The 19,619-nt window shown below is 42.1% G+C and overlaps 1 protein-coding gene across 1 annotated transcript in view; it reads left to right on the top strand.

Annotated features, from left to right (window-relative positions):
- Positions 1 to 470: 470 nt before the first annotated feature.
- LOC114664522 (CD276 antigen-like) overlaps positions 471 to 19,619 on the top strand; it is a 32,757-nt gene continuing 13,608 nt past the window's right edge. Inside the window, exons 1-3 of the mRNA XM_028818667.2 lie at positions 471 to 708; positions 13,309 to 13,401; positions 17,955 to 18,299. Coding sequence (XP_028674500.1) covers positions 13,335 to 13,401; positions 17,955 to 18,299 — 412 coding nt within the window. The 5' untranslated portion in view covers positions 471 to 708; positions 13,309 to 13,334. The remainder of the gene's footprint in view (positions 709 to 13,308; positions 13,402 to 17,954; positions 18,300 to 19,619) is intronic.

Genomic DNA, 19,619 nt, shown 5'->3' on the forward strand with positions numbered 1-19,619 from the left:
AAAAGACAAAGTAAGAAATTAAAATAAGACATTAATTAACATAGAATAAGAGTAAGGTCCGATGGCAAGGAAGGACAGACCCCTCAACCCCTCATGGATAAATAAGTTTAAAAATGGGTGGATAGAAGTTCAAAAACAGAAACAGGCTCAAAGCAAAAAGTTACCAAATAGTTAGCAAAAAGTAAGGAAAGGCATATTTCATCCAAAGTGTGCAAGTGTGTGCTGCAATGAGACAGGTTAATCCAGCCGTCCGACCAAAATGGGAACACCGGCACTTGGTAAAAGATTTTAAGGCAAAGCCTGGATAGAGTGGGAACACCGACACTTGGCGACTTGGTAAAAGATTTATCCTGGATACAGCGGTGGTCCTGCCGTCAGAAATAACATGTCTGCTAACACGGAACAACTACACAGCTTGCAGTGACACAGCCGAGCACCAGTTTATCTGCTTATCAACCCGAACTGTATTGCCAGCTAACGCGCAAGCGCAGATTACAAAGGAAAATGAAACTAAATTGAAGACTCGCAGGAGTTTAGAAGACGACTCGGTGAAGTTATCGGCATAGAGTCGGAGATTTGTTTCACTTCTACTTAATCGTTGGTGTCACGAACGGTAGGCTATCTGTGATCTCCGGGACTTTCCGACAGACCCAAAAAAACGAGGGCAGCGAAACGAAGACGTCACAGACCCGCGGGCATCTGGTTTGGGTAAGCACACTTGGTCGTTCTCCGTACGTTTCGGGGCCTTCATTTCTCGGTAATGTGTGTTTCTCGTTATCGTTTATAGATTGGAAGCATATGTAACAAACAGAATATTTAATCCGTCGTATGGTGGGGCTGTGTGTGAACTGGAGTATGTACTGGGAGATGTAATGGAGGGCGACATGAGAAGATGGCAGTATGTGTAGTAGGCACAAGCTGAAGGTTGACTGCTTTATGTAGCGAGGGTCAAAGGAAAGTGAACTCCGGGTGCGCTTGAAGATCCGGCGTAAGTGGAGGTGGCAGTATCTGCAATTGACATTTGTAGGAATTTTTGGAAGTACATTTTAGAACTACCTGTACCGAGCCATGCCTGAAAAGTTTTTTTTTTTTTTATTTATGTAGTATTAAGGAAAAAAGGGTTGGCAGTATGCCATCTTTGTGCCACTGGGAGTTTGACACTTTACCTCTTGTTTATTGACTACTTGTGGAGAAAATCTGAAACACGGGAAAGCAGTGATATGAAACACAAAAAGTGATCAAGCAGCTGGTATTTATAAGAGGGAGTGAAAAATCTCTGAAAGTTTTTTTTTTTTATTTATGTAGTATTATGGATTAAAAGGAAAAAAAAAGGGTTGGCAGTGTGCCATCTTTGTGCCACTGTGAGTTTGACACTTTGCCTCTCGTTTATTGACTACTTGTGGAGAAAATCTGAAACACGGGAAAGTAGTGATATGAAACACAAAAAGTGATCAAGCAGCTGGTATTTATAAGAGGGAGTGAAAATAAATGGTGAAGCAAAAAAATGTACATACAGGGTTGACAGCAGTCGAGTAGTTAGTTACACACGCCAGTCCAACTTTACTTTCAGTTTACCTTTCCTTAAACGCACAGTATATACAGTATTAAGAAATCAAAACCTTCTCAAACTGGCTTAGACCAGTTCCTGGACTATTACAAGTTTTCCCAACTTTTTTCATAGAACTCAACAGATTAAAGAAAATCTTTAGACAGACAGGTAGATAGAAACTTCATTAATCCCAAAGGTAGTTGCAAGTTTAGAGCAGCAGAAAACAATGGCACGCAATATATATGTAGCAAGAATTATGAAAATCTTAAGTATTCTAACAAATCAAATTTTATCACACACAAATTATAAATATAGTGCAGTATACAGTGAAATGCTTAGTTGCTCAACTCCTATGACTGTGCCTTGAGACGAATATTAAAGGGACAATAACAATATGTAGCTTTACAAATTTAAAAATAATTAACAGAATTATAAACATGTAATAAATAAAAATAACTAATAGTAATTAACAAGGTACAAATACACATATAGCAAAAATTATCTATAAGTAAATTAACAGAATGTTGGTATTTACTAAGTGTAAAGTGATTAGAATTGCACATACTTCTAAATTACAGTACCACAGTACAGGATTATGTCATTGGTACAGTTTATTGCGCATAACTGTATTGTCTGTTAAGATGTCTGCTAGACCAGTTCAGTACCATTCAGCACACAGGAAACAAGACCACCGCAGCCATGGGCTGACTCATTATCGAACCTGACGGCTGAGGGTAGAAGCAATCTGACATGGCACTCCTTGGAGCAACACGGTGGTCTCCATCTGTTATTGAAGGTGCTCCCGGTTTATCCAAAACCTCTTGAAGGGGGTGAGAGTCGTTGTCCAGGATAGTAAGCACCTTCCTGAGTGACCTCTGGTCTGCCACATCATCCAGTGAGTCCATCCTGATTCCCTTTTTAATCAGTGTATTTAGTCTGTTGACATCGCCTGCACTTATGCCATTTTGCCAGCACACTACCGCATAGAAAACTGCACTGGCCAGTACACAACCATGTAAGAGTGTCCTGCATACACCACACAATCTCAGCTTCTTAAGGAAATAAAGGTGGCTCTGACCTTCCTTGTATGCATTACAATTATCACTCCAGAAGACACTGAATGGTGTGTGATGGTGCAATGGGGGATCATATTACACGCATTCTGACGGGTTGATCTGATTTCAATGGGCTCCTTCTGTACCTGGAATTACACCAAAGTGGCTGCTTCAAGATGGTCATTTACATTCATCCAAGCAGCTGTAAAATTGACAGGGACTGTACACTCAAAGGCACATCCTTTCATAACAGTCCCAAAAATTTACTTACTTTTCAAATTTAGATGATGAGAATTTGTTTGCTAAATTCTGGGGTTTTCACATGTGTTTCTATGAATGACTAAGGAAGTTTTTTTATTTTTTATTTTTTTCCGTCTGGTAGTGGATCTTGCGTACCGTTTTCTGCTGTTCCTGCTCTGTGTTGTCACAGGCTAAAAAACAGACTGGTTGTAGGTAACGTCATGGATTTCCAGGAAAAACAAAAACCAGACCGAATTGGATCCTTCATATTGTATAATCTTGTACACGTAATTCAGTTAGGGATTATTGGGGCTGGAGTATACCGTGGCCGCACTGGGTGCAAGGCAGAAACCAACACAGAACAAGGACGGTCTTAATGAGGAAGAAACCTAAAATAATAAAAAGAAACCAGAACAAAAGGAGTTAATTACAGCGTGTGAACTAAGGGCTGTCAGAAATGTGCTGGGAATATTGCCAGATTTTTGAGGTAATTGAAAAATAGATTGTTTGGTAGTCCGCACTTGGCAGACTGAAAACATAGCAACGTATGTGATTGCACAACAAGTTCAACTAATGACAGGAATCAAATTTCCAATGAATCTAACGCTTAACTTAAACTTTACAAAAGTTGAACTTGTCCAAGACAAAAGATGTAATCTTTACTGAAAGCAAGATACTTTTTGGAACCATAATAAATTATCTATCTATTATATAGTGCCTTTCATATCTATCTATCTATCTGTCTATCTATCTACATGTCTACAGTAATGTATTCAAACTGTCAAAGCATAGATTCCTAGTAATTTTTAATTGTCCATTTGGGTTAGTAACTTTTTATGTCTTTTTAATTTCAGCAGCACTCTTGCATTTTTTCCTCAATAACTGGAGCTGTCTCTCTTTAGTTATCCATATGGATTTTTCTCCCTTACTTCGGGACTGAATGACTATTACTAATCTTCAAAACTGTTGTGGAGAGTTCTGTTTTAGGGTGCCTGAATCTTGTTCTTGGACATGGCTCTGTATTCGTTTCTTCCTAATAAATATGTTGTCTTATTTCCGACTACAGGCCCAACTAGGTTGTGGCCGTCTTCTGCTGATATCAAGGTGGGGATTTTTCACAGCATTTGACTCATTCTCAGGAGAAGCTCGCCAAGTTTTTTGTTCTAGAAAGAGAAACACAGAGGCTTTGCAGCATCACTAGGTTTGGCAGCCACTGTCTTTGAATATCCGGTATTCTTTCGGTGTCTGGAGATAGGATGAGCAAATTTAGACTTTTCTTTGATCAATCTGTTGTTGAGTTTGCTACAGTGCATCGGGAAAGTATTCACAGCGCATCACTTTTTCCACATTTTGTTATGTTACAGCCTTATTCCAAAATGGATTAAATCCATTTTTTTCCTCAGAATTCTACACACAACACCCCATAATGACAACGTAAAAAAAGTTTACTTGAGGTTTTTGCAAATTTATTAAAAATAAAAAAATTGAGAAAGCACATGTACATAAGTATTCACAGCCTTTGCCATGAAGCTCAAAACTGAGCTCAGGTGCATCCTGTTTCCCCTGATCATCCTTGAGATGTTTCTGCAGCTTCATTGGAGTCCACCTGTGGTAAATTCAGTTGACTGTACATGATTTGGAAAGGCACACACCTGTCTATATAAGGTCCCACAGTTAACAGTTCATGTCAGAACACAAATCAAGCATGAAGTCAAAGGAATTGTCTGTAGACCTCTGAGACAGGATGGTCTCTAGGCAAATATCTGGGGAAGGTTACAGAAAAATTTCAGCTGCTTTGAAGGTCCCAATGAGCACAGTGGCCTCCATCATCCATAAGTGGAAGAAGTTCAAAACCACCAGGACTCTTTCTAGAGCTGGCTGACCATCTAAACTGAGCGATCGGGGAAGAAGGGCCTTAGTCAGGGAGGTGACCAAGAACCCGATGGTCACTCTGTCAGAGCTCCAGAGGACCTCTGTGGAGAGAGGAGAACCTTCCAGAAGGACAACCATCTCTGCAGCAATCCACCAATCAGGCCTGTATGGCAGAGTGGCCAGACGGAAGCCACTCCTTAGTAAAAGGCACATGGCAGCCCGCCTGGAGTTTGCCAAAAGGCACCTGAAGAACTCTCAGACCATGAGAAAGAAAATTCTCTGGTCTGATGAGACAAAGATTGAACTCTTTGGTGTGAATGCCAGGCGTCACGTTTAGAGGAAACCTGGCACCATTCCTACAGTGAAGCATGGTGGTGGCAGCATCATGCTGTGGGGATGTTTTTCAGCGGCAGGAACTGGGAGACTAGTCAGGATAAAGGGAAAGAAGACTGCGGCAATGTACAGAGACATCCTGGATGAAATCCTGCTCCAGAGCACTCTTGACCTCAGACTCAGACTGGGGCGACGGTTCATCTTTCAGCAGGACAGTGATCCTAAGCACACAGCCAAGATATCAAAGGAGTGGCTTAAGGACAACTCTGTGAATGTCCTTGAGTGGCCCAGCCAGAGCCCAGACTTGAATCCTATTGAACATCTCTGGAGAGATCTTAAAATGGCTGTGCACCGACGCTTCCCATCCAACCTGATGGAGCTTGAGAGGTGCTGCAAAGAGGAATGGGTGAAACTGGCCAAGGATAGGTGTGCCAAGCTTGTGGCATCATATTCAACAAGACTTGAGGCTGCAATTGCTGCCAAAGGTGCAACGACAAAGTATTGAGCAAAGGCTGTGAATACTTATGTACATGGGATTTCTCAGTTTTTTTATTTTTAATAAATTTGCAAAAACCTCAAGTAAACTTTTTTCATGTTGTCATTATGGGGTGTTGTGTGTAGAATTCTGAGGGAAAAAAATGAATTTAATCCATTTTGCAATAAGGCTGTAACATAACAAAATGTGGAAAAAGTGATGCGCTGTGAATACTTTCTGGATGCACTGTATATGGCTACCTCAGTATTGTCCTGAATGACATCTTACCCCTTCTTGTCTTTGGATAAAGCATGCTTTCCATGGCTGTCCATGAATCGTCTTCCTTTTCCTTGTGGGCACCGAGTGTCCTATTTAATTTTAGTGAAATTATAGCTTTGGCTTTACTTGTTCAAAGGAGAGCTCAGGCTGAGTTGTATTAATGTTAAAAATGAGAATAGTGAGGTCTTTAACATTATAGCTGGAGAAGAGAACTGCAAATCCCCAGGAGTGTTCTAATTGTGTTTACATCTAGAATTGCACACATCTGACTTCAAACTGTGAGGTCACGTGCTTATGTCCCTTATCCCGGTCATGCCATCTTGTCTTTAACAGAACATCCTCTTTTTATTAACAGCACAGACAGACGTGAGCTTTGCTTTGAGGATAAGAATGAGAGATGTTTTTTTGTGTCAGGGATTACCAATGTGAAATCCTCTCCCCAATTATAAGTCCATGGATCTTACAAATAACTTTTCAATGTCTCAAATAATGAAAGCAACACTTAACAAGTTGAGCATCCCTAATCAAAAAATCCCAAACTATTTGAGGATCGACATGATGCCACAAGTGCAAAATTCCACACCTCACCAATGTTCCTTCTAACTTTTTTTTTTTCTGATGAGCGAATGTGAATAACACATGAGGTGGTACACACCGTTTACTTCCAATTTCTTCAATTCCTCCTTGAAGGTTCGAGTGGCGTGAAGCAACACCACATGAACTTTTCCCCTGTGAAATATTGAGTGTCACAAAGCACCAACATACAAGTTTTGGGAGCCTTGGTACCTTAACAACAAGGTGAAAGCTGTGTGTTAATTTCAGACTGCTGCACTGGAGAGGATGTGAGCGGCACACTAACAGCTGTGTGGCAGTTCAAAAGTGCTGTAAAAGAGGAGTGATGTGCGGTGGGGTTCATGGCTGGTGAGGCACTCACTTCATCAAAGTCAGATTTACAAATATATGAACCCCTAAGAGTAGCTTATTCACCAATCAGCTGGCAGCCTGCACATTGACTACAGGTTATGTTTCATATCCCATCAGCATTCTTTACACACACATAGCTAAGGCACTTGTTTGGCTACGAAAGAACGTTACATTTGTAGCGGTGTGAGAGCGGAGAGAGCGCATTTGCTCCTTACCCTCCATGTGTTCGAAATTTGCCTTTGCAATTCCACAATTCATACTCAGTCAAAACAAATGAAAGTATAGAGTGGTGTACAAAAAAAACGAATTTCAGTTTTGAAATATTTAGTTGTTTTTAAAAGCTTTTAATTCTGATGCTTTCATCAGTTTTAATATAGACTGTTCAACAAAAGGATAACAAGGAAAAACAAAAGAATATTTTATTTAAGGTCAAAATTTAGTTTTTAAATATTGGATTGTTTTTTTCTTAATCTGATCCCATTTTTTTGTAAAATTGAAAACCGTTTCTGGTCTTACCTTTATTTGTAAATGAAGTCCACGTGCCTATCCTTCTCCACGAAAATCTCCATCACTTTCTTGTAAAAGTTCTCCTCATTTCCCTTTAGTTTTAAAAATCTTAATCTTCCATTTTGGCAGTCAGTCGAAACAAAAACTAAAAATAAACGGACCGCTGCAGTGCACTTGACTTTCTGATAGCGCTAACTTATTGGCGCCGAGAGTCTCAGCGTAGAAGAACAGCAGCAACCTGTTGGGCTCACATGCGCCCCCTTCAGGCCGGCATGGTACTGTCTGCCTCATCTTGTGCTTTCTCACTGCGGTTTAATGTACGATCAGCAAGACTAAATATGTCACTCACATTCATTAAAGATATTAGCCAGACTGTGGAAAGTCAGGGTGTAAAGTAAACGTGTCTGCAAACATTATATTGGCGACACACAGAGAGACAGCAACAGGCATCAACCCGGTGTGTGAGGAGTTGCACAGGCTGAGGTGAGGTGAGGCTCATCGCTGCTGCACCTCGTGTTTCTCCCCTGTATTTGAATAGGAAATGCGCCAATTCAGCAATTTTGACTATAAAAATGATCAAAATTCATGGAATCATACAGAAAACAAATGTATAGTACAGACCAGTGGACACATTAATTTTATGTTATCATTATTAGTTTTTCGACTTTTCACGAGCCTCACCTGCCTCCGTAACCTTCACTTTAGGCACCCCTTTCTGTGTGGGTTTTTTTTTTTATTTTATTTTGGATATATGTCAGAGGCCACACAATTTTTTGTCCTTCTCTCCTCTGAGTTTATTTTACTGGCTATAACATAAAATGTGAAAAAGGGTCTCAGTACGTGGACACCCTTACAGTGGATATCACAGAACTGAAACATCATTCTAAAGAAACAAAGTTTTAAACCAAATACCCGTAACATAAACCGTGAAAAGGGTCTCAGTACTTGGACACCCTGAAACACAAAATATATTTCCAATTAAATACTTAAGCAAAAATTATTACAATTAAGTGAAACACTACAAGAAACCAAAAGAGAAACCCTCACCTTACAGTAGCCATCACAGAACTGAGAGCACACCCAATCACACCCACATTTCCATTCTGCCACGTAGCAAGAGTGTTGATGCCCAGCACCTCTCTGTTCTGCACTGGCACTGTTTCCCACTAAAATACTGAGAAAAAGGAAACTTAAAGAAATATGTCCCTGGGCTTTTATTAGCCATTACAATCTAATAAAAATTTTACAAACTATATCCACTGGATGATCATAAATGGAATGCTAATTAACCTCCACTGCATATGCTTGTGCAGCTTAGAAGGAACATAGCCTCCAGTGCTGCCAGTTTATCATCGGCCGTCTTCACCGCCAGACCTACGTGTATTACTCACTGCGTTTTTTGCTTGTTTTCTGTGTACAGTAACCTTTTAATCAAAACACAGTTTTGAAAGTAGAGACTGAAGGCCAACCTTTGTTTGTTGCAGCTGTTTAGCAGCTGGTACAGGTGTTCTGCTGGTGCTACTGTGCACAAACTTTGTTTCATGGACAAAATTATTAAAGGTTGTGATGGGCGGCCTTGGCCATTACCCGGCTGGGACACCAGCTGGTTGGAAGGACCAGGGTAGAGAGCATCTCCGAGGCAGTATCTCCCCTGGGAGGCTAAAGGGCAGCCCTCCTGGGCATTTGTGGCACCACAGATTCCTGCAGGGCGTGCTGGGACTTGGAGTTTGGCACAGTCCCCTGTTGTGTCCAATGGGGGACCTGCAGAGACCTACAATGGATTTCCACCACACCTGGGAGTGATTCCAGGTAATACTGATGAGCCACCTGGAGCGAGTAGAATAAAAGGAGCCGCCTCACTCCATTCGAGGAGCCAGAGTCGGGAGAAGGTGGACGAAGCTTGCAGTGACAGTAATGGAGGCGAAGAAGAAAACGGAGAGGCTTTTGTGCTGGACTGTGTTAGGTGCTTTCTGTATGGTGCTCTGGGGGGCAGAGAAAAAACACTTTCCCACATGGACAAATAAACGTGTGCTGTGTGGTGAAACTTATGTCCTGCCTGTCTGTGTCAGGTTAGGGTGGCTGTACGCACCCTAGTGGTCCACAAGGTATTGTATAAAATTACCTTCAGGCTATGTGTATAAGATGTACTGTATTTAAAACATAAATAAATTTTGTATTTAGAGTTGGGTCCCATCCCCAAGATATAAAATTGTGTATATGCAAATATTCCAAAAACCGTAAAATATCTGAAATACTTCTGGTCCCAGGCATTTCAGATTAGGAATGCTCAACTTGTGCTAATGAAAAGCAATATATTGGCTTCAATTGGATCACACATGGTGAAGGGGAATCTTCTACAGATGCAGAACTGACATTTTGGAGTGCTGCTTCAAGAGAAAGAATATTAAACAAAACTATCATTTTATATTTTTAATACTTGGCTCTTCCTTTGTGTTTAATCCTCCTCGTCTTGCCCTTTTTTCACAATGGAATGATTTATAGGCCTGCTTAGTCTGGACCAAAGTTTGAAATGCAAAGTAGCAGAGATTGTTAAGATGTGGATATTACAATGGCTTCTACAGTGCTGCAGTTGCTTGGTGTTTTAAACAGTCAACGCACACTCCCAGCTCCTTTCTACTAATACTCACTACAACTTCGAAAGGGGACTTTTGCTTGTTCTGTTCCACCTTTATGCTCCTCTGTCTGTCCAACATCATATAAAAATGTGCTACAGTCATAAATGATTCATCCCTCGTGTTCTTAAACCAATTGAATATATATTAAATATAGCCCCAGGGACTTCATAGGTTGTCATGTAGCATGTAGGTGCCCGTACTTAACAAGCTTTTAAAATAGTCATGTCTCAGAACAGAGGTGCTGCCAGACATTCAGATGTTACAGAACACTTGCTAATAATAAGACTCTGGCCGCTGTCATAGTTTGAAGTGGCAGAATGAGTTGTCACTTTATAATGTCGGAAAGATTTTGATGAAAACAGGCCATTCAGCCCAGTAAAGCTCACCAGTTAATCCACCTGACTTCTCCAAATTAATATCAAGTCGAGTTCTGAAGGTCCATAATGTCCTGTCTCCTCCACATTACTTGGTCACTTATTCCATGTATCAGTTGGTTCTCCGTGTGAAGAACAAGTTCCTAATATTTGTGTGAAATTTACCCTTAACAAGTTTCCAACTTTGTCCTTGTGTTCTTGTTGAACCCATCTTAAAGTGACAATTTCGATCCACTGGACTAAATCCTTTCTTAATTTTAAAATAAATTCAGTCATGTCACCTTTTAATCTGCTTTTACTTAAACTTAAAAGGCTCTACTACTTCAATCTTTACTCATAACTGATACCTCTTAGTCCTCAAATCTACTTAGTTGCACTTCTCTGGAAATTTTCCAGCACTTCTATGTCTCTTTTGTAGCCTTGAGACCAAAACTGCAGAAAGTACTCCAGGTGAGGCCTCACTAGTATATTATGAAGCTTAAGCGATACCTTCTTGGACTTTTACACCACACATCGGTGTATATATACGGGTGGAATCCCGTTGTAACAAAATTCATGGGACCATAAAAATATTTCATCGTAATGGAAATTTCGTTATAACGACTATGAGGAAATATGTATACTATTGTGAACTGGGGTCACCGGCAATTTGCCATCTCTAACGGCAGCAGTGCAAGGACAGCTCTGTAGCTGTTCTGCGGCGTCTTACTGCGTAACATGCTTATTGCGTGATGTTTAGAAGACTTAACACCCAACCTGGACTTGCCTTTCTGGCTCTGTGACCCCAGCTTGAAAATACCTGCATAAAACAAACAACACTGCTTAAACTGCAAAAAATATTTTATTCAGAAATGAGACATTAGATGAAACTTTTTTTTTTTATAGAGTGCGGAATACGGCCCTGACACAGATAGGCGGACACCGATGGTTCACCAACCAACACACGTTTATTTATATTTTCTATATTTACAAGTGCACACACAACCCAGTGCTCCCTCACCAATCACCCTCTGTCCAGGCCTTTTCCTCAATGCCTTTCTCTCTCTGACCGCCTCCACTCCTCTCTTCCGAGCTCCGTCCTCTTCCACCCAACTCCAGCCATCAAATGGAGGGAGGCGGCCCCTTTTATAATCGCCCGGACATGCTCCAGGTGCCTACCAGTGAGCGCCGGCCGGCACTCCCTGGTGTGGCAGAAGTGCCGGTTGTGTACCCAGAAGCACTCCCGGTGTCCCTGGTCTTCTTCCCCCCCAGCACTTCCGGGTGTGGCGGAAGTGCTGAGGGCCAGGGCTCCTTGGGCATCTGGGTGCACCCCAGGCGGTGACCACAGGCCCTTATAGGGTTGAGCTTCTAAGCTCGGTTCCCGTGGTCCCCAAAGCCACCAGGGCGGTTGCCCCCTTGTGGTCTGGAGGAGGCGTAATCCCGCCTCCGGTCCTTCTGGGTGTCACAGCTGGGTACCACCCCCAGCCACTTGCCACAAGAGATACAAAACTGCTTCTAATTATTTTTTTCATTTAGGTCCCAACGCTAAATCTTTAACTTTGCCTTCTATTTTTTTTTTTTCCAGTCCACCAATATTGTTGACAGTGTTGAAGCCGCAATTCTAAATGCTTTCACCACATCATTTTTGTTCATTCCGGAATCAAATTTGTTAATTTTTCTTTCAGCATAAACTTGACGCTGTTTCTCACTTTTTTTTTTTGTTCATCGCAAAAAAGACTTTGAGAAGTGCAATGAACCTCAAACAGTTCAGAATCCACACACGACACAACTACCCACACGGACACTCGGTGGAGCACTGACTCAGAATTCGGCTATGTGTATGATGTCACGCCTACACTCTCACTGCGCTTCAATGACTGCCGGAGACCAGAAATTCCACAACAGACTATCACTATCTTTTAGTCTAACAAAAAATAGTCGGCATGTTCCAGGTTTCCCGAGACTCTTTGAAAGTGTAGGCGCAGCATTAAGCATTTTTTATAACATATCTTCGGCAGCCGTTTTTGATCAAGAAAATGATTGTTATACTGAAATTTACATGATACTGTATGTTTAACATAATGCTGTATGAACGTTTGTCCGAGTCATCTTAAAGTATTCGTTATTCTGAAAATTTCGGTATTCTTTATAACAGGATTTGACCTGTATAATGCAGAAATGACTGACTCACTGACTGAGTCACTTACTAACTCATCAACAAACACACTACTTTCTGTTTAGTTAAAAAGCAGAAATTTGGCAGGGTGCTACGAAAGGTCATTTCGATATGTCAATAATTAGGGGCAAATCCCCTGCAACAATAGAAAAATTAAGGACCAGAATCTCAAAATTGCCTTGACAGTTTTGTTTGAAATTTCGTGATGTTATTAGAAAAAAGAATATTAGACGATGCTTGTTTTTTATCTGATAATATTTATTAATTTTATGCTAACTTACATGCTCTTGGCTGCGCAGACAGCATGTTTTATGCAAATGAAGGATGCGGCAGAAGTGATTGACAGGCTACACAAATAGCACCAGTAACCAATAGGGTGGACAGAGGGCTGAAAACAGGGTGGTGTTCCGGACAGAAAAAAAGAGACATGATCACGTTAAATAGTGGAAAGAGAATGTTTGGAGAAGCTCAAGGAAGAAGCAAAGTGTAATGGTTAGTAAGTGCTATTTTTTAATGATAACTGCCAACACTCTTACATGTGAATTGGCTCTCAACTTGGTTTTCCATTCTGCTCCATTGACCCCCAACTCACTGGTTGCCGGTACTGAAAACTGATCACCATAATCCTCCATACCACCGGCTTTCATTATGGTGCTGTAAACTACAAAGGACAAACCTCAGTCTTAGATAATGGCGCTTGAATTTCTAATGGGGAAGCCACAGAAATTGTCAAAATCTTGTGAAAGGACCAGCATTTTTTATCAGAAGTGAATACAATAGAAGGGAGCAATGGTGGGCATCTGTATCCTGAGTAACAGATGTCAAAGAGAATGCTGGGAAAATGCAGGTGTGCTCTAATGCCAGACTAGTTAGCCTTTCTTAATCAATTTCTTCCTGTTCTCTTTGCAGTGTGCTGGTACAAGGAAGAGACAAACATGGCCACCTGCATTAAGTTCACCTTTATACTAATGACAGTAGTCACACTAGCAGGAAGAAGCTCAGGTAAGTGTCTCTGATCTGTGCAAACCGCTCTACCGCAGCATCTGACCTGAACCAAATTGACAAAGTAAATAAAGAGCCAACAGCGATTTACACTCTGGGCCAGCATCTCGCTTACATTTTGAATGACCCCACAAGTTAAAGCACTTCATAGAGGGCAGGGTCATAGTACATTTACTCGTTTATTTGTTTAGCAGATGCTTTTATCCAAAGTGACTTACCAAGGAGGTCAACATAATGAAGTAAACATCAGCCTGGGGGACTGTCTGGGAACAAGTGTAACACACAACTGAAGAGCTCAGAACAAAACACAAGCGAGTTATGATTCCCAGGTTACCAAAACCTAATAGCTCAGTTAGACAGAAATTCACCAACAAATGTCTTCAAACGCTGATTTACCACATTGACAGGGTCAGAATTTCGTTTGGATGTTGGGAGCGCATTCCATCAGTTAGGAGCTACACATTGTAGCAGTAGACGCGTGTGTCCACCTCTTGAACCCTCAGGTACCACTCCAAACACCAGGTAAAAGCACAAGACTTCTTTATTTTGCAATCACGTGCACAAAGCACCCTCCACTCCACACTACTCATACATTAAATCAACTCTCTACAATAATCACAAATCCTCCGCTCACAGACACTTAGCCACCCTACCTCCCAGCTCACCTCAGTGTATTGGGCAGGAACACCTCCGGGTCAGGGAGTATAAAAGGACTCTGGGAAAGCCCAACAGTCCACAAGTCCTTATTCCTTCCGGGTCAGGGTAAACAGTCCTTATCTTCACCCCGGAAGCACGTCGTTTCTTCCTGTCCCGGGATTATGACGCACTTCCAGGTTATAGGGCATATATGAGTCTACGGGCCTCCCGACAGCGACTCCCAGTGGTCCCCAGGGTATCCAGCAGGGCTGTGTATAAAAACTACATAGTCCATGAGGCCCTGCTGGAATTCGGGGTCTGTCCATGCTGTCGGGAGAGCTCCTCCTGGCGGCCTGGGGGTGAGGGCCGGAGTACGAAGCCGGCCATCCTTCACAATATGAAGAGTCTGGATTGAGATTTGATGCTGTGCAAAGGTGGCATCACCAGATGCTGTTCATTAGTAGACATGAGGGGCCGAGAAGGAGCATAGTACTGCACAAGTGTCTCCATATATGTAGGTGCTAACACGTTGTCTACTTTGTAGGCAAGCATCAGGGATTCGAACTTAATACATAAAGTGGTGATCTGAAAAGAGAAGTGATGTGCCTGCCTCAGCTGGTTGAACACAAGATGTGCCACTGCATTTTAAATCATCGGTAGCCGCCTGATAGCACATGCCGTTTATTCCTGATACTCCTGCCAGCAGAGAGTTTTAATAGTCTAGATGTGACAAGAACAAAGGAGTTGTGCCGCATACTCCGTCAGATATGGTCTTATCTTACGGATGCTGTTGTATAGAGTGAATCTGCAGGAGTGAACTGGCATTATAGGACTGGAACTGGAGGGGGTGGAGCCTTCTCTGGGCATATGAGCGGAGTTAGGCATCCTCATTGGGTGTCTTTTCCTGGCAGCAGAGGAGGACAAAGAAGGTAATATAAACATTAATGACCCCTCTTGTCCTGGAGGAGGATGTACTCACTTCACCAGGGCTAGGAAGGTGGTCCTGAGGCGTGCATGACTGACAGTATCTGAAAACAAAAGTTACTTTAACTACTTGAAAGCACTGTCCTTTTCTTATCACATTCTGAAAAACGCCGTCTCCATCAGCTATAGAAAAAAAATCTTTCCATCGTTTTAACTTTTGCTGTTTTTTCTTTTCTTTTTTTTTTCTTTTTTTTTTACTATTTCCTGTTTGATTTTTTTAACTTCAAAAAGTGTTTAACATTGATCATAGATTGGTGTTGTGAACTTAATGGCAATATGCAAATTGACAACAGTGTTGCCATTTTTAAAAATGCAAGGCTATGCACTAATAACAAATGTAGTGTGATCAGTTTACTTTGGTATTTTGTATGCTGTATTAATCCCTGAGGGATTAACTGTGATCTGTAGCGATAGTAGGGAGCAGGTTGAGGAGACCCTGGAGAGGTGGAGATACACTCTACAGAAGAGAGGAATGAAGGTCAGTAGGAACAAGACAGAATATATGTGTGTGAAGGAGAGGGAGGTCAGAGGAATGGTGAGGATGCAGGGAGTAGAGTTGGTGAAGGTGGATGAGTTTAAATACTTGGGATCAACACTACAGAGTAATGGGGATTGTGGAAGAGAAGTGAAAAAGAGAGTGCAGGCAGGGTGGAATGGATGGAGAAGAGTGTCAGAAGTGATTTGTGACATACGGATATCAGCAAGATTGAAAGGGAAGGTCTACAGGACGGTAGTGAGACCAGCTATGTTATATGGGTTGGCGATGGTGGCACTGACCAGAATGCAGGAGACAGAGCTGGAGGTGGCAGATGTAAAGATGCTAAGATTTGCATTGGGTGTGACGAGGATGGACAGGATTAGAAATGAGGACATTAGAGGGTCAGCTCAAGTTGGACGGTTGGGAGACAAAGTCAGAGAGGCGAGATTGTGTTGGTTTAGACATGTGCAGAGGAGAGATGCTGGGTATATTGGGAGAAGGATGCTAAGGATAGAGCTGCCAGGGAAGAGGAAAAGAGGAAGGCCTAAGCAAAGGTTTATGGATGTGGTGAGAGAGGACATGCAGGTGATGGGTGTAACAGAACAAGATGCAGAGAACAGAAAGATATGGAAGAAGATGATCCGCTGTGGCAACCCCTAACGGGAGCAGCCGAAAGAAGAAGAAGATTAATCCCTGAGGGGATAGCTCATATTTATTGTCACATATGGTGGACACGTAAAATGAAGCAGACGCTTGGCCATGATTAATTACTAATACTCGGGGGTTTTGCTCGTGTGGACGATCACTTAGACAAGACAGCAGGTGTGATCATATAGCAGCTTTATTTTCACATCGTCACAGTGAGCAGGTTTCAGAAAAGCAGGCAATCAATATTACATGACAGCGTCTGAACAACTGTTTTTTGGGTGGGGGAAAGTTTTTATACCCCTAGAATGCGTGATTTAATATTCATTATGAAAATGCAACAGTCAACACTTTATTATACACAATCCTTGAGCCCCTTCAATGCTCCTTGTGCAACTTGATTCCTTGGCTCCTTGTTATGGTGTTCAGATGTAAACTAAGGGAAAAGTGATAAGGCAGTCTCAGTGTGGAATGCTTAGACCTTGAGTCCTTTTGACAAATATTTTTTCTGTTTGCTCAGCAAAGCATGTTTTTAAAGCTTACTTCTGCTTAACTCCTTAGACAAGGATTAGTACAAGGGAACGAAGAGAACATTCATCTTCCACACTCGCCAACCCCCTGGTCTGCACTACGCTCCAGCCACTTTACGTCTCTGTTGCTCGTGTACGTGGATTTCACTTTCACTAAACAACAAAGCTTTTAATTCTCGCGGATAGGCCTCTGCATTGGGAAGAAACACTATTTTTCCCTGATGGTAACACGAATTAGATGATCTACAAGTCTACAACTTAAAGTTTAAAGCCGAACAATATCTACATACTTCTGTCATGTCACCTATGTCCATATATTCTATCTCTTTTCGCTGTTCCGTTATTTCACCGAGTAATCATTTCTATTTGTTAGCGCTAATGTGATCTTCACTATCAGTTTTTTGAGACTTTCGAATTTTAGTACATTCATAATCTCTAACCTGCTCTGCGCACCAACGTTTTTGAACCTCTTTACGGCGTTCAACTTTGTCTTCTACTCTTTGTCTTTTATTTCCGACCCCACTTGGAGCTGAGAGCGCAGGAACTGTCTGACAAAAGCATTTGCACGAATGAGAAGTGATTGGACCGTGGTGGGACTTGTCAAAATCTCTTGGCAAAAAGTCTTGTCTTGTGGGACCTGAAATTATTTCTCACGGGAGTTGAGATTCATCTCCAAGAAAGTCTCGTCCCAGGATTTCCTTTTATAATAGAGAGATATAATGTGTCCAGAGGCCCAGGTCAGTTGAACATTTCACCCATGCTGGTAATTTGTTGAAGGTTAAATGCTGCCAGAATCAAAATACCAGTGTTACTTCTTTCATATAGCACTTGACACAGAGTACTTTATATATATCATTAGCTTTTAGTGTGGCTCTTGTGGACACAATGCTTTGTTGTAAAATGGTACATTTTGCTATTTTTTTAAAATTGCACCTGTGTCTTTAGGGGCCAATCCAGAATCCCGGGTTTAAATTAAATGCCCAATCATTTTGTATGTGGTGATGGTTATCTTTAATGTTCTCAATTTTCCTACTACATCTTCAAAGATGTTTGTGTTAGGTGAAGTGGTGATTCCAAATTGGCCTGGTGTGAGTATGGTTGAGAGCATGAATAAGTTCTGTGATCAACTTGTGCCCTACCCTGGGTTGGTTTCTGCTTTGTGCCAACTGCTGGCAGGCTAAGCTCTAACGTGACCTAGGATTGGATTAAGTGGGTTTCAGAATTGTTTTGTAATCTGTGTCTTTATTAAACCTAAAGCATGCTGTTAATCTTGTTTGCAGGTTTCGCTGTTTTGGAGTGCGCCTCTGAAGTGGATGGCACTTTTGGCAAGGACACTGTACTGAACTGCACAATCCGTTTTAATGGTAACATTGAAGTGAGCAAGGTAATATGGAAGAAAAAAGGCTTCACAGACTCTACAGACGTTCTACTTCTACAGTATGATATCGAAAATGCACCGAATTCAGGAGAATCTCGAGTACAATTTGCCACTTCCTTCTGGAAAGAGAGAGGGGATCTGTCGCTACGCCTGAGTAACACCCACATCTTCGATGAGGGCACTTATACCTGCATAGTGGCATGCAATGCAGGCATCGAGAAGAAGGAAATACGCCTGCGAGTCACAGGTGAGTATAGAACTATGGAACACATTTGCATTTTGTAATTGAAAAACTAGGAAGTTACTGCAAACTAGCAGACAGTAATCCATCCATCCATCCATCCTCCAACCCGCTGAATCCGAACACAGGGTCACGGGGGTCTGCTGGAGCCAATCCCAGCCAACACAGGGCAGGAACCAATCCCGGGCAGGGTGCCAACCCACCGCAGGACACACACAAACACACCCACACACCAAGCACCAATCCACCTAACCTGCATGTCTTTGGACTGTGGGAGGAAACCGGAGCGCCCAGAGGAAACCCACGCAGACACGGGGAGAACATGCAAACTCCACGCAGGGAGGACCCGGGAAGCGAACCTAGGTCTCCCAACTGCGAGGCAGCAGCGCTACCCACTGCGCCACCGTGCCGCCCGCAGACAGTAATACTGAAACAAAAGTATAAAAAGTATAGTGCAGAGTACAAATGAAGTTTAGTAGCAACAGGGCCATTCTTAGCAGTTCGGGGGCCCTACGTGATTCAGAAATGTGCAGGCCCTGGATGGGGGAGGTTGGGGGGGCAGAGCCCCCCCCCCCCAAGAGCTCAGGAAGGTGTTCTAATAAAACGTCCAGAAAAGGCCTTAGATGACCAGTAGGCCTACATGTACGCTTGTGTGTATGCAGAGTGGTAAAATATTGATTTTGTTCTGGATCTGGTGAAGGCCGGTAATATTGGGATATTTCATGATTTTATGGGGATCTCTCTGAATGAATCCGAAACGAATCTCTAAAATTAACATTTGCTATAGTGCATTTGGCAAAGTTACGACGGCGTGACAATATTATTAGGGATTTAGGTGAAGATTGCAATTTGGATAATAAATTACCATTGTTAATAAAACTAAGAGATACGCTGAACTGAATTTCCTGGGACTGGCACAGACGGCTGCAGTACCAGGGGCATGACAGGGGCCCCAGGCCCACGGTCGGTTCCAGACCGGGGGCCTCCCTCATGGTCGGGGCCCTACGCAGATGTGTAGTTTGCGTATGCCTAAGAATGTCCCTGGTAGCAGAATATTTTTAGCTCAGTTAGACTAATGCAATGCGTCAGCTTTTTTGATGTGATTAAACACAACAAATTCAATTAAAGTTAATGTAATGTTTTTCCAAATTCCTACATGATACAGTCAATCTGAAATCATATTTATGTTCAGCTGGAAGCGGTCGATCATAATCACCACTTTTTCAGGAAGCCAAGCTTTCGAAAAAAACATGTTGTTCAATGAATCAAAGTGACGAGACCCATCAAGTACAGTTGTCACATAGTGCGCTGCCGGCCTAAGAGCAA

The sequence above is a fragment of the Erpetoichthys calabaricus genome, chromosome 14 (assembly GCF_900747795.2).
Source record: "Erpetoichthys calabaricus chromosome 14, fErpCal1.3, whole genome shotgun sequence".
Classification (NCBI taxonomy): Eukaryota; Metazoa; Chordata; class Cladistia; order Polypteriformes; family Polypteridae; genus Erpetoichthys; species Erpetoichthys calabaricus.